At 44.7% G+C, this 24,509-nt stretch overlaps 1 protein-coding gene across 4 annotated transcripts in view; it reads left to right on the top strand.

The window, feature by feature from the left end:
- The window catches only part of LOC134910336 (uncharacterized), a 185,063-nt gene that overhangs the window by 83,025 nt on the left and 77,529 nt on the right, over positions 1-24,509 (top strand). For all 4 annotated transcript variants that reach the window (XM_063918232.1, XM_063918233.1, XM_063918231.1 and 1 more), the window contains exons 4-5: positions 15,494-15,652; positions 15,760-15,875. In XM_063918232.1, the coding sequence (XP_063774302.1) occupies positions 15,494-15,652; positions 15,760-15,875 (275 nt within the window). The remainder of the gene's footprint in view (positions 1-15,493; positions 15,653-15,759; positions 15,876-24,509) is intronic.

The following is a 24,509-nucleotide window of genomic DNA, read 5'->3' as shown; positions in this document are numbered from 1 at the left end:
CCTCTTCCCTGGCCAGAGAAGCTGTGAATGGCTTTGTGTCACAATCCTTCCCCTTATCCCAGGGCACATGGCAGGGATGCCCATTTTCCTCTAACCTATTTCCTATTGCTATAGAACCACTTGCATGCCTTATATGGGCAAATAACGAGATCTTAGGTCTTAAGGTAGGCACCAGAGAGGACAGAATAGCTCTATACGCAGATGACATTTTATTATTTGTGGATAACTATGCTGAGTCTATGCCCAAAATTTTAGATATTATCTATAGATTGTAAGCTTGCGAGCAGGGCTCTCTTACCTCTATGTCTGTCTGTCTTTGCCCAGTTTTGTTCTATAATTGTTGTTCTAATTGTAAAGCGCAACGGAATATGCTGCGCTATATAAGAAACAGCTAATAATAAATAAATAAATAAACGCATTTGGGCAATACTGTGGGCTTCTAATCATCTGGGACAAATCCTCTATATTTCCGCTTAAGGGAGATATCCCTACTTCTCCTTTGGTTTCTCTCCCACTAAAATGGGTGGATTCCTTCAAATACTTGGGAATTTGGGTGTCCAATGACCCTCATAAATTTTATTCCTTCAGTATCACGCCACAAATAGATTATCTTCGTAATAGAGTACGGATCTGGGGGAACTGCCCTTGACTATTACAGGAAGGGTTAACATGACAAAAACAGTCTTGCAACCCAAACTACTATATGTTCTGCAGCCAGAAAACCTTTAAACAAATTGACGGCATGCTTCCTTCCTTAATATGGGCCAGCAAAAGGGCGTGCTTAAAATTTGACACTCTGACTAGGAAAAAAGTACTGGGAGGACTAGCTCTCCCCAGTTTTAAATTTTATTACTATGCGGCACAGTTAGCGCACCTTTGGGAATGGGTTAATGATTTTGATAACTCAGCCCTACACTCACAACTGATACTACAAGAGTATCCAGGTGGTACACCATTACAACTGCTTCTTTGTGGGAGTACTAAAATGTCCAAAGTGCCACTTATAAAGCAAGCTATCACTGTTTGGAAGCTGGTACATTCTATATTGCACGGCCAAGGTATTGATCCATATACCCCACTGGACAATAAGTACGGTCTACCAGAATTGTCTCAGCTTCAAGTAAAAGAAGTGTGGGGGAAGTGGGGTGTATTTTCTCTGGGACACTTATAAATCGGCAAAGTATTTAAATCCTTTCAACGGCTTCAGCAGGACTATAATGTCCCATCATAATTTTTTTATCACTTCCTTCAATTGAGGCATGCCATCAATGCACAAATCTTTAATGACTCTCCGGTTAAATTACTGTTACAAAATTACAAAATGTAGGAAATAAACGGTTAGTCTCTAATATATATATAGTCATATACTTCATGCACATCACTAACATCTCTTAAGAACAAGTGGGAATCAGATTTGGGCCCAATAACAGATGATTTATGGGAAGATGCTATGGGGTCCCCTCGGTTATCCACTACCACTGTAAGATATCAGCAAATACAATTGTTTATATTACATAGAATACACATAACTCCGCTGAGACTGTCATATATTGGAGGATCCCACAGCTCAAAATGCCCTAAGTGTGGCACTCTAGCGGACAACTTTTTGCATATGATTTGGCTATGTCCAATGGTCGCGGTATTCTGGAAGGGGGTTATACATGCTGTGGTTAGGATGGGTATTTCCTCTCATGTTTTCACGCCCACGGTGTGTGTACTGTCAGCTATAGAAGAGGAAGCTTTGGATAACCCAACAAATGCTATGTTATAAATTTGTGTGCGCTAGCCAAGGTGTGCATAGCCAGACTGGCTAGTGAAGCCACGGTTTTAAAGTCTTGGATATCTCTAGTTAAAGAAACAGCTGCGCATGAGAAATTTGTATATCTGGCCAGGAATACGGAGAAAAAGTATATTAATATCTGGGGAAAATGGTTGAACTCTCCTTATTCAGGCTTAAGCGCTTGTGTCAATTTGAAGCATATTGTTTGAGGTGATTGTGTAATTCATGTGAAGAGTAGCCCGTGGCCAGCCATGTCATATCGTATTATATGTTATATCTTATCATGTCTTGTTATGTGCTAAAATGCATGGCGCATTCTTCTCATAGGACATGCATTATTGATATATGTATACTATAGATGAACGCATGTTTAATTTACTGTTCCAGTACTCCTGTAATATGTTCACACTTCTTTTGTTGCTCACAAGTTCTTATAAAGATGTGCTACGGTGATATGTTGATAATGTACTATTATTCAAATAGCATTGTGAAGATTCTGGATTCAAGAATGAGTTTACATACACATGACTAGATACGTATGTCTTTGTATCTGTGAAAGGTTGTTTATTTTTTTGTTTTGAAATTGTTAATTTTTTTGTCAAATTTTATAAAACTCAATAAAAAAATTATTGAATTGAAAAAAATATATTTTTCCTACTTTTGGAAATATGCGTTGTGTTTGCGCTAGAAGACTGGAATATGCGCAATTCTGTATGTGTTTTTTATATAGACCATTTTTGTGCTCCTTGGGCATGTCCACTCTAACTGGACATCCTTGTATATCATGCATGCTTCATAGTTTCATTGTAGATGTAATGGTTTTTATAATTCACATATAATATTTTTCAATGGACAAGTCTTATTGGGAGGTGTAGTGTATTTATCTCTATCGAGTGTGGTTGAAATGTATTACGATCATATCCAGTGGTCATGTTATTGAATAGATGTAAGTTCTATCTCACTTCAATAATTAGATTATTTTTCTCTAACGTCCTAGTGGATACTGGGGAAGAGTAGATTACCATGGGGTATAGATCGGGTCCACTGGAGCCTGGCACTTTAAGAAATTAATAGTGTGTGCTGGCTCCTCCCCCCTGTGCCCCTCCTAGCACACTCAGTTTAGAAAAATGTGCCCAAGGAGCCGGGTGCATTCTGTTGCTCTCCAGGGAGTTTTCTTCAGAAATTAATTTTAGTTTGTTATTTTCAGGCAGCACTGGTTGACAACCAGTCTGCCTGCATCGTGGGACTTGGGGGAACGATCCAACATCCTTAGAGTTAATGGTTCGTATCTCTGCTGACAGGACACTGAGCTCCTGAGGTGATGTTTCTCACACTCCCACAGTGTGAGCCCACGCCGGCAGCATGCCGCCACCCCTAACAGATGCCAAAGATACGCGGTGTGGTGAGTTTCACACCGGGGGCCCAGTTAGCGGGTCCCCGGTGCAAATTGGCGGCATGAAGGGACAGTGATCACCCGGCTACAGGCCGCGGTGCTCACTGAGTACCCAAACTTGCAGCAAGGTAAACGGGGGTTCCGTGTTCTCGTTTTACACATTTAATGGCGTAAGCCAGTATAAATAAAATGCAGGGACCGTGCGCCATTATGGGGCGGGGCTTCCCGGAGAGCAGGACCAGAGGCTAAACGGCGCCATTTCCTGCTGCTGCTGCTCTGACTGGCTGCATGCGGAGATTGCTCCTCCACAAGACCCACTGAATCACCATTGTAACTGGTACCAGGGGGTTATAGTGAAGGGGGGAGCACATAGTCAGCGGTTATACCGCTGTGTGGAAATTTACACATAAGGGACACCCAGCTGCTCGGTCTGTGGTGTTGTGTGCTGGTCCAAAAATCCTCTCTGTGTCACTCCATTCAGGGTGGTCTGGGATAAGTGTGCTGTCTCACTAATACTGCACTGTGTTTCATACTGATCTGTGCGTTTTCTGCTTAAGCATGTCTGTAAATAAGTCTGTGTGTACTTTATGCACGGCTAGGTTTACACCTTCCTCACAAGGGTCCCTAATGTGTACCCAATGCTCAATTCCTTCACAAGGTAGTAATGTGCAGGGACTTGAGTGGATGGAATCATTTAAAAATATAATTATTACCAATATTAATTCAGAGTTAGCTACGGCTAAACAAGAAAGACAGACCCTGAAACAAACAATGGACACGTTTGTGTTAGCTGCTGCCGACCACAGGCAGGCTCCTTTGCACCCCCTGTTGGTCTCTCATAAACACACTCCCCCACAACTATTACAATTTGACTCTGATTCTGAACTACCAGAGTTTGATGAGGGAGGTGCAGAGATGGACGAGGATAATTCCTTGTCCCCAAGGAGGCCCTCATTTATGCTATCAGAAAGGTTGCTCAATATCACAGATTAGGAGGAAGAACAGACAGAGGAATTGTTTTTTAATGTAAAACCTAAGTCCTTTGCAACCTTCACGGTTTCTAAAGAATTAGATTCTCTGGCTAAGGCAGTATGGATAACTCCTGACAAGAAATTTATTACCCCGAAACGGGTGCTAAATGAATTTCCTTTCCCTACAGAAGATAGGAAAATCTGGGAAATCCCACAGACAGTGGATACCTCTGTGTCCAGGCTGTCACGTAAGATTGGTTTACCTGTACCTGGGGCAGTTTCTCTTAAAGACCTAGCAGATCACAAGATTGAAATCACTCTCAAATAATTTACACTGCAGCAGGCGTAGGCTAATGCCCTACCATAGTGTGCGACTGGATTTCTAGAGTCATGGTAAAATGGTCTGATGAGATTCTGAAGGGGCTGCTTACACTACCTCAGGAAAAGATAGTTACATTACTACGACACATCCAAGATGCTACAATCTTTATGAGCGAGGCTGTTAAAGAACTTGGGGGCAGATGTATTAACCTGGAGAAGGCATAAGGAAGTGATAAACCAGTGATATGTGCAAGGTGATAAAGGCACCAGCCAATCAGCTCCAATATGTCAATTAACAGTTGGGAGCTGATTGGCTGGTGCGTTTATCACCTAGCATATATCACTGGTTTATCACTTCCTTATGCCTTCTCCAGGTTAATACATCTGCCCCTTGGTATCATTAACGGCCGTACCACTGTTATGGCAGTATCAGCTCGTAGAGCCCTATGGCTGCGTCAATGGTCAGCAGATGCTGATTCTTAAAAAGGGGTTGAGAACCTTCCTTTTACAGGTGATGCCTTGTTTGGGGAAGAACTGAACAAGTGAATATCTAATGTAACTGCAGGTAAAGCTACATATCTGCCGTCTGCCCCGCCACCTGCCAGATGTCTCTATCCTAGGCCCTCCCTGCAGTCCTTTCGGGTGGCCAGATTCAGAGGCAAAGCCAGAGGTGCCTCCAATGCTGCTAGAGGATCTCGCGGTAAGTCCCGTAAACCAGCTGCTGCTGAAACTCTGGACCAGGACTCCGGATCCTCTTCCACAAAGCCCTCCGCATGATGGTAGGCCCCAGCAGCAAGGTGACTTTCAGGTAGGTGCTCGCCTTCAACACTTCTCCCACATTTGCAGAGTCCTGCCGGGATCCTTGGGTGAGGGACCTCACATCCCAAGGATACTGGCTGAAATTCCAGGAACTCCCTCCTCTCAGATTCTTCAGATCAGGCTTACCAGCATCACCAGTAGCAACAGATTCCTTACAAGAGGCAGTGCAAAAGCTGCTTTCTACAGGAGTTACTGCTCCAGTTCCTTCTCACCAGCACACAAAGGGGTTTTACTCAAGTCTCTTTGTTGTTCCAAAGCCGGACAGCTCGGTACGACCAATCTTGAACCTCAAATCACTGAACCTGTATCTTCGGGTGTTCAAATTTAAGATGGAATCTCTAAGAGCAGTGATAGCGAATCTGGAAGTATCCCTGGATATCAAGGATGCATACCTGCATATCCCAATTTGGCCCCCTCACCAAGCGTTCCTCAGGTTCGCGATACTGGACCAACATTTCCAGTTTCAGGCCTTATCCTTTGGTCTCTCCACAACCCCAAGGGTATTCACAAAGGTCATGGCGGAAATTATGCTACAATTACGCATGATGGGTGTCCATATAATCCCATACCTGGACGATCTCCTACTAAAGGCGGTGTCCAGGGAACAGCTACTGCACAGTATCAACTTGACTACTTGATTGCTTACGGATCAAGGATGGATACTCAACTTCCAGAAGTCTCACTTGGAACCGTCTCAGATAATTCAGTTCCTAGGAAAGATCCTGGATATGGTGTCTCAGAAGGTATACCTTCCAATGGACAAGGCTTTGACTATTCAGTCCATGGTCCGGTTGGTGCTGAAACCTCGCGTGGTCTCTATTCATCTTTGCATTCGCTTGTTAGGCAAGATGGTGGCCTCCTATGATGATGTTGGACAAATGGTCGGGATCGCACCTACACATGCATCAGCATGTAACTCTGTCACCGAAGGCACAGATATCCCTACTATGGTGGCTACAAGTCACCCATCTGGTGGAGGGTTGGAGTTTCAACACCCAGTCGTGGATGCTATTGACAATGGATGCCAGCCTCCGGGGTTGGGGGGCTGTGACTCAAGGAGCGCAGTTCCAGGGGACAGGGTCGTTTCAGAAATCTGCTCTTCCAATCAACATCCTGGAACTCAGAGCAATTTACCATACTCTAATACAGGTCTCATACCTCCTTCGGAATCAGGCCATTCAGGTGCAGTCGGACAACGCCACGGCAGCAGCGTACATCAACCGACAGGGAGGAACAAGAAGCAGGGCCGCAATGCAAGAAATGTCAAGAATACTCTTCTAGGCGGAAGCCAACGCAAGGGCCCTCTCAGCCGTTTACATTCCAGGAGTGGACAATTGGGAAGCAGAATTCCTCAGCAGGCATGACCTCCATCTGGGGGAATGGGGCCTCCACCCTCAGGTGTTTCAACAACTTGTTCACCAGTGGGGTTGTCCACAGATAGACCTGATGGGAGGCATTTGATATGACAGCTGTTGGAATCCCGTCGCTCAGCATACCGGCGCCGGGATCCCGACAGCCGGCATACCGTCAACTATTCTCCGTCTAGGGGAGTCCACGACATCCCTGGAGGTAGAGTAAATAGCGCCACGTGCCACCGTGGCCGCTTCGTGGCGAGCACAGTGAGCCCGCAAGGGGCTCTTTTGCGCTCACTCCGCTGCCGGCATGTCGGCAGTCAGGATCCCTGCGCCGGTTTGCTGGGCGCCGACATCCCGAGCGCCGACATAACGTAATAGACCCAGACCTGATGACTTCTCGTCTCAGCAAGAAGCTCCATCGTTACTGCTCCAGAACGAGGGACCCACAGGCGGTTGCGGTAGACTCCCTGACGATGCCATGGACATACCAGTTCGTTTACCTGTTTCCTCCAATTCCTCTCATCTCAAGAGTTCTCAAAAGACTCAAGAAGGAAAGAGTTCAGGCAATTCTCATTGCCCCGGATTGGCCTCGATGGGCCTGGTATGCGGACCTCCTGACTCTGCCACTGGAGGAACCCTGGCCTCTGCCGCTTCTCAAGGACCTTCTTAAACAAGGTCCGTTCACCTATCCAGACTTACAGCGGCTACATTTGACGGCCTGGAAGTTGAGAGGGAGATTTTAACCAGAAAGGGTCTTCCATCCAAGGTGGTTTCCACTATTATCCAGGCCCGAAAGGAGGTCACTTCCAAATATTATCACCATATTTAGAAGAAATATGTCTTGTGGAGTGAGGGTCAAAAGGTCACTTCCAAACATTATCACCGTATTTGGAAGAAATATGTCTTGTGGTGTGATGGTCAAAAATATTCCCCTGTGGAATTTTGTCTGGCCCGTTTTCTACTGTTCCTGCAAGCAGGCGTGGATTTATTTATTTATTTATTTATTTATTAACAGTTTCTTATATAGCGCAGCATATTCCGTTGCGCTTTACAATTAGAACAACAGTAATAGAACAAAACTGGGTAAAAACAGACAGACAGAGGTAGGAAGGCCCTGCTCGCAAGCTTACAATCTATAGGGAAATAGGCATAGATACACAAGGATTGATGCTAACTATTGCATAATGGTCCACCAGATTGCTAGGTTCTTAATGGGTTGTATGATGATACCCCACAAAGTTATCCAAGTGTCAGGAGGGTGTGAGACTAAAGAAAGACAAGATATGTGATGTTATGAATACTCTACAGAGGATGTAATTAGATAGGGAAGCACTGAAGGTTATGTGGGTGGGTCTGGAATTTGATAGGCTTGTCTGAAGAGGTGAGTTTTCAGGGAACATTTAAAGGTTTGGAGACTAGAGGCGAGTCTTACTGTGCGTGGGAGGGCATTCCACAGAGTGGGTGAAGCCCGGATAAAGTCCTGTAATTTTGAGTGTGAACAAGTAATGCGTGTGGATGAGAGACGTAGATCTTGTGCAGAGCGGAGAGGTCGGGTAGGGAGATATTTTGAGATGAGTGAAGAGATGTATGTTGGTGCAGTTTGGTTAATAGCCTTGTATGTGAGTAAAAGTATTTTATATTTAATACGGTAGAATACCGGTAACCAATGGAGGGACTGACAGAGCGGATCTGCAGACGATGAACGTCTGGCAAGGAAGATTAGCTTCGCAGCTGCATTCAAAATGGATTGTAGTGGTGAGAGCCTATGTTTGGGAAGACCGGTCAGGAGACTATTACAATAATCAATGCGGGAGATAATGAGAGCATGGATTAGAGTTTTTGCTGTGTCTTGTGTAAGATAAGGGCGTATTTTGGATATGTTTCTTAGATGTATGTAACATGATCTTGAGACAGATTGAATGTGGGTAACAAAGGACAGTTCAGAGTCAAGAATGACACCTAGGCAGCGAGCTTGTGGGGTAGGGGTGATTGCAGAGTTCTCAACAGTGATAGAGATATCAGGTTGGAAACTACTATTGGCCGGTGGAAATATAATTAATTCTGTTTTGGAAATATTAAGTTTGAGGTGGCGAGATGTCATCCAAGATGAAATGGCAGAAAGGCATTCAGTGACACGGCCCAATACAGATGGTGACAAATCAGGGGAGGATAGGTAGATTTGAGTATCATCCGCATACAGATGGTACTGAAATCCGAAAGAGTTGATTAGTTTGCCAAGAGATGTGGTATAGATAGAGAAAAGCAGGGGACCTAGGACTGAGCCTTGCGGTACTCCAACTGAGAGAGGTAGCGAAGGAGAGGTGGAATCAGAGAAACGAACACTGAAGGAGCGATTAGATAGGTAGGATGAGAACCAAGAAAGGGCTGTGTCCTGAATACCTAGGGATTGTAGTGTTTGTATGAGAAGAGAGTGGTCAACAGTGTCAAAAGCAGCAGAGAGATCAAGGAGAATAAGGAGAGAGAAATGTCCTTTAGATTTAGCAGTGACCAAATCATTCACTACCTTAGTCAGTGCTGTCTCTGTGGAGTGTTGGGCACGAAATCCTGACTGAAGTGGGTCCAGTAGGCTGTGTGAGTTAAGAAAGTGTGTGAGGCGAGTGTAGGCAAGTCTCTCCAGTAGCTTGGAGGGGCATGGGAGCTGAGAGATGGGACGGTAGTTAGAGAGAGAGTTCGGGTCAGAGTTTTGTTTTTTCAGAATGGGAGTAATCACTGCATGCTTGTATAGAGAAGGAAAGATACCAGTAGACAGGGAGAGATTACAGATTTTCGTTAAGGTTGGGATGAGCACAGTAGACAGAGCTTTACTAATTTGTGAGGGTATAGAGTCAAGGGGAGAGGTATTAGAGTAGGCAGATGAAAAGAGTGCAGATACTTCATCTTCATTTGTAGGATCAAAAGAAGAGAAGGTGTTAGAGGGTTCAGGCAGGGAATTGAGCAGGTCACTTGCTGTGGAAGAGCATACCATTTCATTTCGGATCTTGTCAATCTTGTCCTTGAAATAGGAAGCAAGATCTTGCGCACTGACAGTGGCTGGTGGGTTAGGTGAGGGAGGGACAAGAAGTGATTTAAATGTTTTAAAAAGTCGCTTGGGGTTAGAGGCTTGAGCAGAGATGAGAGATTGAAAATATGTTTGTTTGGCAGTGTCCAGAGCAGTACGATAAGAGTGGTAGGTGGTCTTATATGTGAGAAAGTCACTTGAACTACGAGATTTACGCCACTGGCGTTCAACTTTTCGTGAGAGTTTTTGTAAGTGTCCAGTGTATTTAGAGTGCCACGGTTGACATCTAAGTCTACGTGGAGTGTGATGGGTAGCTGGAGCCACTTCATCAAGTGCTGTTACTAGAGTTTGGTTAAGGTGTGACACAGCAGTCTCTGGAGAGGTGAATGTAGAAATTGGTGAAAGCAGTGGTTGCAGAGAGGTAGATAGTTGTTGAAAATTAATAGCGTTAATATTTCTGCGGGTAAGAGGTGTCCTTGTAGACTTTAGGGACATGGAGTTTGAAGTAATGGAGGAGAGCATGCATGTGATAAGGTTGTGATCTGAGAGAGGGAAAGGAGTGTTAGTGAGTTCAGAAACAGAGCATAGTCTGGTGAATACAAGATCAAGGCAGTGGCCCTCCTGATGAGTAGGGGAGTCAGTCCATTGGGAGAGGCCAAGAGAGGAGGTTAGAGAGAGTAGTTTAGAGGCATGGGGAGATTGTGGACTGTCAATAGAGAGATTGAAATCACCCATAATGATGGTGGAGATGTCAGAGGATAGAAAGTGAGGGAGCCATGCAGAAAAATCTTCCAGAAACTTTTTGGGTTGCCCAGGTGGGCGATAGATAGCTGCAACACGCAGAGAGAAAGGGGTGAAAATCCTAATAGAGTGTACTTCAAAGGATGTAAATGTGAGTGAGGGAACAGGTGGTAAAACAATGTGCGTGTAACATTTGGATAGTAATATTCCAACACCCCCTCCTCTGATGTTACCAGGCCTGGGGGTGTGTGTGAAGTGGAGGCCACCATGTGACAGTGCTGCAGGGGAGGCAGTGTCTGATTGTGTGAGCCAGGTTTCTGTTATAGCCAGCATATTGAATTTTTCTGCTATGAAAAGGTCATGAATAGCTGTTAATTTGTTGCAAACAGAGCGTGCATTCCATAAAGCACATTTTAGTGACTTGGAGGTAGATGGGAGACAAGTGATGTTGATAAGGTTTGTTGATTTTATATTCTGTTGTGAATCAGCTGAATGTGAGCGTGGTATGTGGATGGGACCTGGATTTGGGGATATGTCACCAGCTAGTAGAAGCAGAAGAAGAGAGAGATAGGTATAGTTGGGGGAGGTGTGTGATAGTTTCTTATGGTGACAGGTAGAGGATGCGACAGTTAGTGTACATAGATAGGTTAAAAGCTCATGAGTGTTAATAAGAGGGGAGTGGATTAATGAGGCTGCAATGTGTACAGAGCGATAAATAACAGGAATAGTGAAGGACGATGTCATTTTATAGAGGATACCATGAAGTGCTATGAGGAAAAACAGTTTGTGGAGCATGGTGTTTATAAAGAGTAAAGTATAGATAGGAAAATGCTTATGGAAATTGTTAATTAAATGGTAGATTTACCTGCTTTCCAATGTTTTTCAATGTTTGTTCAACTGTTGGTTTAACTGTTCTTTTTAAAATTTCCTAACTTTGTAATTTCCAAACTTCGTATATTTCTAAACTTCTGACACCTGCCCCGCAGACAACTGCCCCATAACTGAATGCTAACATATACTAGTTCTAATTTACAAAGGCTTCAGCTGAAGCTAATTGGACATCTAATCAAAGGAATTATATTACCCTGTGTTAAGTAAACACCAGGCCATGTATGCTAATAAACTCCACTCCACTGACCCACATCTATACAAGAGATAATATCAGCTATAAGCAAGTACTAATATTCTACAAATACAATTACATACACTGCTAAAAGATACATTGGTGTGAATAGAGATCAAGAGTTATAGTTTTTAGGGATCAGCAAGCAGAAATCAACATACATTTGAAAATATAGCATGGAGATGTCTGTGGGTTATTGCAGAGGTGTACTTATCAGCAAGCAGAAATCAACATACCCTGTGTTAAGTAAACACCAGGCCATGTATGCTAATAAACTCCACTCCACTGACCCACATCTATACAAGAGATAAGGGCCTACGTTTAGGCTCCATCAAGGTTCAGATTTCGTCTCTCTCTATCTTCTTCCAGAAACAACTGGCGGTACTTCCTGAAGTACAGACCTTTCTTAAGGGGGTTTTGCACATTCAATCTCCCTTTGTTCCTCCCACGGCTCTGTGGGCCCTCAATGTGGTCTTGACCTTTCTCCAGTCAGATTGGTTTGAACCCTTACATAGGATTGACTTAAAATACCTAACATGGAAAACTGTTATGTTACTGGCATTGGCTTCTGCTCAACGAGTATCAGAATTGGGGGCCTTGTCCTGTAAGAGCCCATACTTGATTTTTCATAAGGATAGGGTGGAGCTCAGAACTCCCCACAGTTCTTGCCGACATTGGTTTCGGTCTTTCATGTAAATCAACCTATTGTGGTTCCAGTTTTATCTGACACTTCCATTGCTCCAAAGTACTGGGATGTCGTGAGGGCTTTGACAATTTACATCAAAAGGACTGCTCGCCACAGGAAGTCTGACTCTTTTTGTCCTTTATGATGCTACGAAGCTTGGTCGTCCTGCCTCCTAGCAGTCCATTGCTCGTTAGGTTAAATTTACTATCCAACAAGCCTATACTTCAGCAGCTCTGCCGCTGCCGAGTTCTGTGCAGGCCTACTCCACAAGGACGTTGGGTTCTTCCTGGGCGGCTGCCCGGGGTGTCTTGGCCTTACAGTTCTGCCGGGCAGCTGTGTGGTCTGGTGTGAACACGTTTGTTAAGTTCTACGGGTTCGACACCTTGGCCAAAGATGACCTTCAGCTTGGTCAGGCGGTTCTGCAGGGGTCTCAGCACTCTCCCACCTGTTCTGGGAGCTTTAGGACGTCCCCATGGTAATCTTCTCTTCCCCAGTATCCACTAGGACATTAGTGAAAACAGGAATTTAATACCTACCGGTAATTGCCTTTCTCGTAGTCCGTAGTAGATACTGGGCGCCCGCCTCAGTGCTTCGATTTCCTGCTTACCTGGTCGTAAGTGATCTTTGTTGGGTTTGCTGTTGCTTTCCCTGTTACATGTTTGGTTAGCGTGGCTATCCTTCTATAGCTAGCGTTGCCTTCCTCTGTTATGGTTAGCTCTGCTTTCTTGGTTATTATTGTGTGTTGTTGGTTCGTTACCTCACCGCTTTATGCGTTTATATCCTTCTCTCTAAGTATGACCGTCTCCTCGGGCACAGTTTCATAGACTGAGTCTGCTAGGAGGGGCATAGAGGGGAGGAGCCAGCACACACTATTAATTTCTTAAAGTGCCAGGCTCCAGTGGACCCGAACTATACCACATGGTAATCTACTCTTCCCCAGTATCCACTACGGACTATGAGAAAAGGAATTACCGTTAGGTATTAAATTCCTATTTTCTTAGCCCCTCTTAGCCGGGATTCCGACTGGCGGTATTGTCAGCTGTCGGGATTTCCGGCGTCGGTATTCTGACTGCCAGGATCCCGACTGTCGGCAACCTAAATGCATCCCCTACAGAGTGCATGGACAGGGAAATGCAGACAATCTCAGATCAAATCATATTAAATAGACTTATAAATTGAAATATCAGTTTGATCTTATATATTAATAAAACTGTAAGTCAGTAAAGACAATACAAAGTTTCTCTCAGTAGTAATATGTGCAAGTGCAAACGCTGCAAAGAAAGAGAACAAGCTGCGCTAGAGAATAAATGAGCCACAAACATATAATGTGCACATACAGACTAAAGGTAAATACCCCTATGCCTATAATTCCAAGCTATGTAAATATAATATTCAGTTTGTACCATGCTGATTCAGAAATATTAAGTTGAAACACTTTCATTTTACCATCAATATAGATACAGAGCAATAAAAAAAAATATAATCAACCAACGGGGAACATCTAAAATATCATCGGGGTAAATTTACTAACTGGTGATGTTGCCCTTAGCAACAAATCAGATTATATCTATTATCACCTAGAAACAGATAGATAAATGTTAAGTAGAATCTGATTGGTTTCTATGAGCAACATCACCAGTTCTAATAAACTCCCACCTTAGTAAATTTGACCCCACCATTTCTATTCTAAGGACCTGATACAGAGCTCATAATAATAATAATAATAATAATAATTATTATTATTATTATTATTATTATTATTATTATTATTATTTTGTTTATATAGTGCTCTTTCTCCAACAGGCCTCAAGGCGCTCAGCAGATAGAATGAACATAATGCAGTACAGAAACAATGTAGTGCAGAAAAGCTTTTCATAAAATACAGAGAATACATACAGGATACAGGAGATACTAAGGAAATTCTTGAGTAAAAAGGAAAGTCTTGAGAACGTTTTTGAAGGATCTCTCCTATGAAGAAAAACATGCCTATTTTCACCTATATACTGTACACATTTCTGCGGGTGGACTGCCCTTATCCATACATATAATTTATAGCTGTCATCATCAGCACCAGCCCCATCCTTGGTGCAATAGACACGTCTGCAAATAGGTGTATGTGCTTCTCTCTTTGGAGACAGCAGTTACATTGACCCATCCACACTGAACATTAGCTACGTGAGAATGCCCTATTATAGCCCAATTACACCCCTCTGTGGCAAATAGAGAGGCAACTAAAATTGTCATGGTTCTGCATCACCCATACTTGAAAACATGTAAGATATGCTCCACAAATGTGCATAGATTCAGGCCATACTGTAGTTTCCAACTCTCCCAGAATGTCAGGAGACTCCCTGAAATAGTAGCAATCTCCCTGACTTCCTGGTGAGTCTAGCAATCTCCCTGATTGTACCTTACCCACAATATGTAGCTGTTATGTACTTGTAAAAATTGAAATTAGAGATATATACATTTAAATGGTATTATCAGTGGCGTTTTCCTGCATTGGTTATAAGGCCCAGTGATCACTATGGCTACATTCATTTTCAGATAAGTTTCTCTTGGCCACTTGTGAGTAGAACGCAATACATGAACAAGCCCTGAAATGTATTAGTGTTTATTTGTCAACAAGTAGGTCCTACTGATCAACAATGCTTAAGAGGAGCAGCACACTTCCACTTTCACAACGCGCTCTGTGATGTTGCCTACACAATCTTCCAGAAATGGTTTTTCAAAAGTAGGCAAGTATAAATGAGGGTGCCAAAGCCATCAGAGCATCATCCCCAGTCCGATGGTGTTGGTACTCCTCAATCATACTTGCCTACTCTCCAAGAATGGCCATGAGGCTCCCAGCCACCCGGACGAGTGTGCAAGCCTCCAGCATATGGCTTCCAGCCGCTGCCCAGTCGCCTACTTGCTGAGTCAAGTGGGTGGACCCGGTGTGTGATGAAGCGATTTGTGCTGAATTGCGTCACTGATGCCCCCCCCCCCCCTCCCCCGCTGTACAATGCCAGTAATCCCAGCATTGTATAGCACGGGGAGATGTTTCCACGATAACACGATCCGCAAGTCTCTGATGCCACATCATGCCCCTGCACTGCCCCCCATATATCAAGCACTGCCCCTGCATTTCCCCCCTACTGAGCCGACCTGGCTGCTCCCTCCCAGAAGGATCAGCCAGAAAGTTGACAACCATTACTTTATTGGATGCTTAATCAGCAAAGCTGCTACTATCACAAATGTGTATTTGGCTTGGTATTGAATTCAAATCAAGATTCTTTCTTTGTAGACACAGCAGTTTACCAAAGACATTGAACTTGAAGTAAACAACTATAAAACAACCAGACAGGCACTGGAGAGGAGCCAGAGGTTAGTGGAAATGAAAGAAAAGCTCCTGGAGGAAAATATGCTGCATTATAACAAAGTAAACCAAGAACTGCAGAGTCAGGTTTGCATAATGGACCTTGGTCACTTATCTTTATGTTTGGTATTAAAGATATGAACGTTTTTCTTTGCAAACATAATTTAAAATGGTGTATTCCTTCTGTCCCTAAGTTTGAGGAGGCAGTGACATCTCTTCAGGAGCAGAGCCAAAAAGAGATCAGCATCAGGGATGAAAAGATTAATAGACTGAAGAAACAGATCTCTGAACTTTTCAAAGACAAGTCATGGTACAGTTTGTAAAATATTTTATGCTCACATTTTAAACTAAATTGTAAACCCCTGTAATAGAGAGGAGCTAATTGTATTACACTGTACTTTTATAAAAGCTGGTCATTATTCATGAACTTCCAGAAATCAATATAATGATCTATGGATTGATTAAGATTGTCTGGGGCACTGCTGTTGTGAATGCCATGTGTGATCTATGTCTATTTACAATGATCCAGCTGTCTCATATATTTACCAAATTACCAGATCAAAACGCTAGAGCTCTTCCAAGTTGAATATTGACCCCACGCACATGGCAAGTGGAGGGATGGGTGAGGTGGTCACGTAATAAGTGCTGGTAATCTCGCCTCAAGACTATTGTAGACTTAGAGGGAATTCAATTAGCCCTGATCATGTTTTGGGAGATAAAAACGGGGTTTTACCCAAGGTTTCACTTCAGGCTAATCAATAAAATTCAGTTTTTTATCACCTGAAAAATTATCTATTATTGGAAAAAACACATAGAATCCCTGATAAGTTAACAGATCTGTGTGTTTTCACAGCCGCGATCGTGAAAATGAGTCTATTTTTCAGGGATTTTTTTTTTATCTGCCTGCCTTAGGCAGATGAAAAAAATCCCAGATGAGAGCTGGCTTTATCCATGGTAAATTCCCCCCTTAGTGAGATACAATTATTATTATTATTATTATTACTAGCTGAATACCCCTAAGATACCCCTAGCACCCACTAGGGGTGCTAGGGGTGTCTTACCCGCAGTGTTTTCCCCCCGATTGTCAGTCATATGTGTGGCAAGGTTGGTGTAACTTGGTCCAGGCATTCCGGAGTTATGCTCTCTCCTGAAATACTCTGTGCTGCTGTCCGCCCCCCCTCGCCCTAGGGGTGTCTTAACCCCACAGTGTTTGTTCCAAGATTGTAGGTTATTTGTGTACCAAGTTTGGTGTAAATTGCTCCAGGCATTCCGGAGTTGGGCTGGAACATACATATAAACATACATACATACATACATACATACATACATACATACATACATACATACATGTACACACATCCATTTTTGGCGATTTACGTGGATGGACAGTGACATTTGTAAAACCGGTTCTTAGCAAGCACCTGGGACCTAAGGAGATGCTACCTGCCAAGTTTCAAAATTGTAGGCCTTGTGGTTTAAGAGATTTCGTGATGAGTCAATCAGTGAGTCAATCTACTTTTCTCGTACGTCCTAGAGCAGTGGTGGCCAACGCGTGGCTCTTGAGCACATACGGCTCTTTCTTCATTCAAATGTGGCTCCCAACACTCAAAGTCACGTGACCACAAGAGATCTGTAAACCGCTGCACTCCAGCCAGACATGCAGCAGCACTACGAAGACTGAGAACTGAGGGAGCCAAATACACATGGGGGAGCAGGCTGGAGTGACACATGGGGGAACTGAAGTATATGATGTGAATCTGGCTTTTCAATATATTTTATGCGGAACTGGCTTTTATTGATGTAGAAGTGGCTTTTTCATTGTATTTTATGTTGGATCTGGCTTTTTCAATGTGTTTTATACCAGGGGCGTGGCCTAGCAGGCACGAGGTCACACCCTATTTTTGCAAGTGCGCCTTCGGCTCCAAGTCGGCTCTTTGATGTACCTAACAAGATTTCTTGGCTCTTTGTCTCTGACTGGTTGGCCACCCCTGTCCTAGAGGATACTGGGGTCCATTTAGTACCATGGAGTATAAACGGGTCCACTAGGAGCCATTGGCACTTTAAGAATTTGATAGTGTAGGCTGGTTCCTCCCTCTATGCCCCTTCCACCACACTCAGTTTAGAAAATGTGCCCGGAGGAGCCGGTTACTTTGAAGGAAACACCGGAAGATTTTTCTGCATTTATTTTCTATGTTATTTTTTTTAGCAGGTCTGGTTGGCCCCAGCCTGTCTGCTTCATAGGACTTAGGGGGTGGGGGATAACGGTCCAACCTCTTGAAGGGTTAATGGTCCCAATCCCCGCTGACAGGACACTGAGCTGCTGAGGGAACTATTCACAAGCCCCACCATGGCGAGTGTACATTCCCACAGCACGCCGTCACCACTAACATAGCCAGAAGAATAAAGAATGGTGATTACTGAGCCGGCGTCCCATTATGGGTACGGAGACGCACGGCTTCTAAACGGGGCGGAATGCGTCTCCAGACACAGTACACAACTGCGTCTCAGTACACTGTACACAGTACTCAAAATGGCAAACACAGCCTTAAAACAGTTCTGCTCCATTTTAAGCACAAAAATTACCTCAGCCAGTATAAAAAAAGTGGGAGGACCGCCGCCATTGAAGGGGCAGGGCTTCACTATGAGAGGAATCAAGCAGCTCACCAGCGCCATTTTCCCTCTGCAGTGGACACAGATGTTGACTGACAGGGACACGCAGCTCCTCCAGTGTGACTCCATATTACCTCAGCGTTACCAGGGGGTCATAGCAGGGGGTACTTAGTCTGCAACCCGGCTAAGCTTGGCATTTGCGGTAAGGGCGCGGTGGGGGCTGGCTCCATACAACTCTGTATCTCCCTAAAGGGCTCTTTGTGGGTTACTTGTGCTTAACCTTTTTGTGTGTGTGTGTGTGTGTGTGTGTGTGTGTGTGTGTGTACTGTCACATTTACATTATGTCAGGCAAAGAGTGTGTTTCTTGTACAGTGGAGTGTTCCTCTTTACCAGGGGGCTCACTACTGGGTACTCAGGGTTCACAGAATAGCAGGGCTGAACCAGAGAGGGTTAATTCTCTTAAAGGGATGATCTCCACTCTTTCTACAAAATTGTCCCGCAATGAGAAAGAGACGCAATACTTAAAACAGACTGTGGATGAGTTTATGAACAGAGACTCAGTCCCCAAAACAGCGTCTCAATCCCCTCCCATTTGTCTGCAAAAGCGATCTCTGGCCCATATCCTGCAGCCTGACTCTGTCATGTCAGACATGGAGGACGGTGAGGAGGATTTGGAGGAGGGGGATGCGGCTCTGTCACAGGGAATAGAGGCTCTTATAGAGACTAGGTTAGAGATGTTCTGCATATTCCTGATAAGGTGTCAGAGGAGTGTGAGGAATCTTATTTTAATGTAAAAAGAAGTCATCAGTCACTTTTCCTGCGTCAAAGGAATTGAATACGCTGTTTGAAGAACCATGGGTTAATCCTGATAAGAAATTTCAAATCCCTGAACGGTTGCTTTCATCTTTTCCTTTTCCTCTGGAGGATAGGAAAAAATGGGAAAATCCACCGATACTGGACGCATCAGTCTCTAGGCTGTCACGTAAAACTGAATTGCCTGTTCCTGGTGCAGCCTCCCTGAAATACACGGCTGATCGTAAAATTGAGACTACATTCAAATCATTGTACACAGATGCTGGGGTGGCCCAAAGACCCACTATTGCATGTGCATGGATCACTAAAGCTATTGCAAAATGGTCAGGTAACCTAATTGAGGGATTAGATTCCTTGTCTAGGGGGGAAGTTGTTTTACTCCTGCAGCATATACAGGACTCTGCGAACTTTATGGTGGAAACCATAAAAGAAATAGGCTTTCTTAATGCACGCACCACCGCTATGGCAGTGTTCGCACACAGGGGCTTGTGGCTACGCCAGTGGACTGCTGACGCAGACTCCAGGAAAGGCATGGAAGGCCTACCATTCACAAGATCCATTTGTCTAGTTCACTCTTATTTGGAGATGAACTAGACAAATGGGTCTGCACAGCTACTGCGGGTAAGTCTACATATCTTCCTTCCGCAACCCCCCTAACCAAGTAGACTTATTCAGCTTCTAAGTTGCAGTCCTTTCGGACAGCCAAGTTCAATGGCAAATCCAGAGGTGCTTCTACGTCCTCCAGCGGCGCAAGAGGTAAACCACGCAAACCAGCAACTGCCAGTGCTCAGGAACAGAGCTCAGGCTCGACTTCCTAAAAGCCTTCAGCATGATGGTGGACCGCAATGCCTGAAAGGCTGTCAGTTGAGAGCCCAACTACAATTCTTCAGTCAGATCTGGTCTAGTTCATGCCAGGATCCCTGGGTCATAGATCTTATTTCCCAGGGCTACAAACTGGAGTTTTAAGTGCTCCCACCTCACAGATTCTTTAAATCAGGCTTACCAGTTTCACAAGAGGCAAGTATAACTTTACAACATGCCATCCAAAAGCTGGTACAGACTCAAGTCATTGTTCCAGTTCCACCTCATCTGCAAAACAAGGGGTATTATTCCAACTTGTTTGTAGTACCGAAACCGTACAGTTCGGTAAAACCAATTTTGAACCTCAAGTCGTTGAACTCGTACTTACGAGTGTTCAAATTCAAGATGGAGTCTCTGAGAGCGGTGATCTCAGGTCTGGAGGAAGGGGAATTCCTAGTGTCTTTGGATATCAAGGATGCGTACCTTCACATTCCGGTCTGGCCATCTCATCAGGCTTATCTACGGTTTGCACTGCAGGACTGTCACTACCAGTTCCAGGCCCTCCCATTTGGTCTCTCCTCGGCACTGAGGGTGTTTACCAAGGTGATGGCAGAGATGATGTTTCTACTCCGCAAACAGGGAGTGAACATAATTCCGTACCTGGACGATCTCCTGATAAAAGCACCGTCCAGGGAAAGGTTGCTGGACAGCATTGGTCTCTCAACCAAACTCCTCCAGGATCACGGGTGGATTCTGAACCTTCCGAAATCTCACCTAGAGCCAACACGGAGGCTCCCTTTCCTGTGAATGATACTGGACACGGAGTCGCAGAAAGTGTTCCTTCCGTTGAAAAAGGCATTGGAAAAGCTACATAGCAACACAATCCTTATCACTACAGTAGGGAATCTATAAAAGTCTGCGTTTGACCTCATGGTATGGGCTACGTGTCCTTGATGGGACCCCCTCCCCCCCATCATTGCTTTTGATTGATTAATCTCCCTGACTTCTTCTGTGGGATGGGAGGTGATAGCCACACATCCTATTGAGGGTTTGAACTGAACATTTGTATTTTTATATTATGTTTAAGTATTTTTTTTATTACTTCTTTTCTTAATGGTCGATAAATAATGACTGTCACCAGAAAACATCATTATCAATGCTTTATTACATCCATATTGTACTAAAACACTTTGTGCACTCTGTATTTTTATTCATGCTTCAATAAAAAAAAGGCATTGGTAATCCAGTCAATGGTTTGGGATGTCCTGAAGCCAACCCAGGATATCGGTGCATCTTTGCATTTGCCTTCTGGGGAAAATGGTGGCCTCTTACGAGGCACTTCAATATGGAAGGTTTCACGCAAGACCCTTCCAGCTCGATCTGTTGGACAAATGGTCCGGATCGCATCTTCACATGAACCAGAGGATCCGTCTGTCGCCAAAAGCCAGGATCTCCCTTCTGTGGTGGCTACAGACTTCTCACCTCGTCGAGGGTCGGCGGTTCAGAATTCGGAATTGGATTCTGTTAACCACAGATGCAAGCCTCAGGGGTTGGGGAGCAGTCACTCAGGGAGTGCAGTTTCAAGGAAGATGGTCCAGTCAGTAAGTCATCCTTCCAATCAACATTCTGGAACTCAGGGCCATATACAACGCCCTTCTGAAGGCCTCACATCTTCTTCAAGATCAGGCCATTCATGTCCAGTCAGACAATGTGATTGCAGTAACGTACATAAACCGACAGGGCAGAACGAAAAGCAGAGCAGCAATGTCAGAGGTGTCAAGAATTCTCCTCTGGGCAGAAAGAAACGCTGTGGCGTTGTCAGCGGTCTTCATTCTGGGAGTAGACAACTGGGAAGCAGACTTCCTCAGCAGACATGACCTGCACCCGAGGAAGTGGGGCCTTCACCCGGAAGTGTTCAGGTGCTTGACACGTCGATGGGGATATCCACAGATCGACATGATGGCCTCTCGTCTCAACAAGAAGCTCAGGCGGTATTGGTCCAGGTCGAGAGACCCACAGGTAGTGGCGGTAGACGCTCTGATGACTCCATGGGTCCATCAGATGGTGTACGTGTTTCCTCCACTTCCTCTGATCCCAAGAATTCTCAAGCGAATAAAAAGGGAAAATGTTCAAGAAATACTCATTGCTCCGGACTGGCCAAGAAGGGCCTGGTACGCAGACCTTCTGGAGATGCTCCTCAAAGATCCGTGGCTTTTACCTCTTCGCGAGGATCTTCTGCAACAGGGCCCGTTCGTCTATCAGGACTTACCGCGGCTACGTTTGATGGCATGGAAGTTGAACGGCTGATTCTAGCCAGGAGAAAGGGGGTAACGTCTAAGCATTACCATCATATTTGGAAGAAATACGTCTCTTGGTGTGAGAGCAGAAATTATTCTGCGGTGGAATTTCATCTGGGACGTTTCCTGCTTTTTCTGCAAGTCAGGTATGGATGTGGGTCTGCGTATGGGCTCCATAAAAGTCCAGATTTCGTCCTTTTTCATTTTGTTTCAGAAACAATTGGACCATTGGCTTCTCTCCCTGAGGTCCAGACGTTCTTAAAAGGTGTTCTGCACATCCAACCTCCCTTTGTGCCTCTCACGGCACCTTGAGATCTCAATTTGGTGCTGCAGTTCCTCCAATTGGACTGGTTTGAACCAATACAGGAGGTGGATGTACAAAATCTTACATGGAAGACCGTCATACTGTTGGCCTTGGCTTCAGCAAGACGCGTGTCGGAGCTGGGAGCTTTGTCTCACAAAAGTCCCTATTTAATTTTCCATGAGCACAGAGCCGAACTCAGAACTCGTCAGCAGTTTCTTCCTATAGTGGTGTCTGCGTTTCACATCAACCAACCAATTGTGGTTCCGGTTGTCACCGACACCTCTGCTACTTTAAAGTCTTTGGATGTTGTAAGGGCTTTGAAGGTGTATGTCAAGCGACCAGCTTGTCACAGAAAATCAGACTCGCTGTTTGTTCTTTATGATCCCAATAAAATTGGGTGTCCTGCGTCAAAGCAGTCCATTGCACGCTAGATCAGCCTTACTATCCAGCATGCTTATTCCACGGCAGGTTTGCCATGTCCAAGATCTGTACAGGCCCACTCTACTAGGTAGGTGGGTTCTTCCTGGGCGGCTGCCCGGGGTGTCTCGGCTTTACAGCTCTGCCGAGCAGCTACTTGGTCAGGTTCGAACACGTTTGCTAAGTTCTACAAGTTCAATACTGTGGCCTCTGCGGACCTTCAGTTTGGTCAATTAGTTCTGCAGGAACCTCAGAACTCTCCCACCCGGTTTGGGAGCTTTGGTACATCCCCATGGTACTAAATGGACCACAGTATTCTCTAGGACGTAGGAGAAAATAGGATTTTTATTACCTACCGATAAGAACTTTTCTCGTAGTCCGTAGAGGATACTGGGCGCCCGCCCAGTGCTTCGTTCTTCCTGCACTGTTACTTGGTTAAGTAATGTTGGTTCAGCCATTGATGTTCCTGTTTCAAGTTTGGTTAGCTTGACTTTCCTCTTGCGTGTGCTGGTTTGGAATCTCACCACTATCCTTATCTATCCTTCTCTCTAAGTATTTCCGTCTCCTCGAGCACAGTTTCCTAGACTGAGTCTGGTTGGAGGGGCATAGAGGGAGGAGCCCATGGCTCCTAGTGGACCCATCTATACCCCATGGTACTAGATGGACCCCAGTATCCTCTACGAACTACCAGAAAAGGATTTACCGGTAGGTAATAAAAATTATATTTTTTGCCTTTTATACGAGGGTGATTGATAAGTACCCGTGTTAGGCAAGAAAAAAATGTTTTATTGGGAAAATTTTGATTTATTTTTCTACATAAATCAAATTTCTCCCAATAAAACATTTTATCACTGAAGTCCTCAACTGGGAAGCGGATTTCCTCAGTCGTCAGGACATTCACGCTGGAGAGTGGAGTCTTCAACCGGAAGTCTTTCAACTCCTAGTGGACAAGTGGGGCCTACCAGATGTAGACCTGATGGCATCTCGACACAATCACAAGGTTCCGGTCTTCAGATCAAGGACAAGGAATCCTCAAGCAGTGTTCGTGGATGCACTGGCAATTCCATGGAACTTTCAGCTGCCGTACGTGTTCCCTCCAGTGTTACTCCTGCCCAGGGTACTATGGAAGTTCAAGCAAGAAAGAGGAATACTACTTCTAGTCGCTCCAGTGTGGCCTAGACGGCATTGGTTCTCAGACCTGCAGGGTCTATTGATAGAGCGTCCTCTTCTACTTCCTCAACATCCAGACCTCCTCGTTCAGGGCCCTTGTGTCTATCCGGACCTGGCCAGACTGGCTTTGACGGCGTGGATCTTGAAGCTACCATCCTGAGGGCCAAGGGATTCTCTGAGGTGGTTATTGAATCTATGTTGAAGGCCCACAAACCGGCTTCTGCACGGATTTTTTACAGGGTCTGGAACTCATACTTCACATGGCGTGCTGCTAAAAATGATGATGCCTATTCATTCAGAACTTCCTGGCTTTTGGCTTTTCTGCAACAAGGCCTAGGTTTAGGCCTTCGTCTGGCCTCACTCAAGGTTCATATATCTGCCTTGTCAGTGTGGTTTCAGAGACAAATGGCGTCTATTCCTGACATTCATACTTTCACTCAGGGTGTTTTACGGATTCAGCCTCCCTGTGTCCCTCCTGTGGCTCCATGGGATCTGTCTGTTGCCCTACAAGAGTCTCCATTCGAACCTCTAG

The sequence above is a fragment of the Pseudophryne corroboree genome, chromosome 4 (assembly GCF_028390025.1).
Source record: "Pseudophryne corroboree isolate aPseCor3 chromosome 4, aPseCor3.hap2, whole genome shotgun sequence".
In the NCBI taxonomy this organism is placed as follows: Eukaryota; Metazoa; Chordata; class Amphibia; order Anura; family Myobatrachidae; genus Pseudophryne; species Pseudophryne corroboree.
This window is presented reverse-complemented; position numbering and strand designations above follow the sequence as displayed.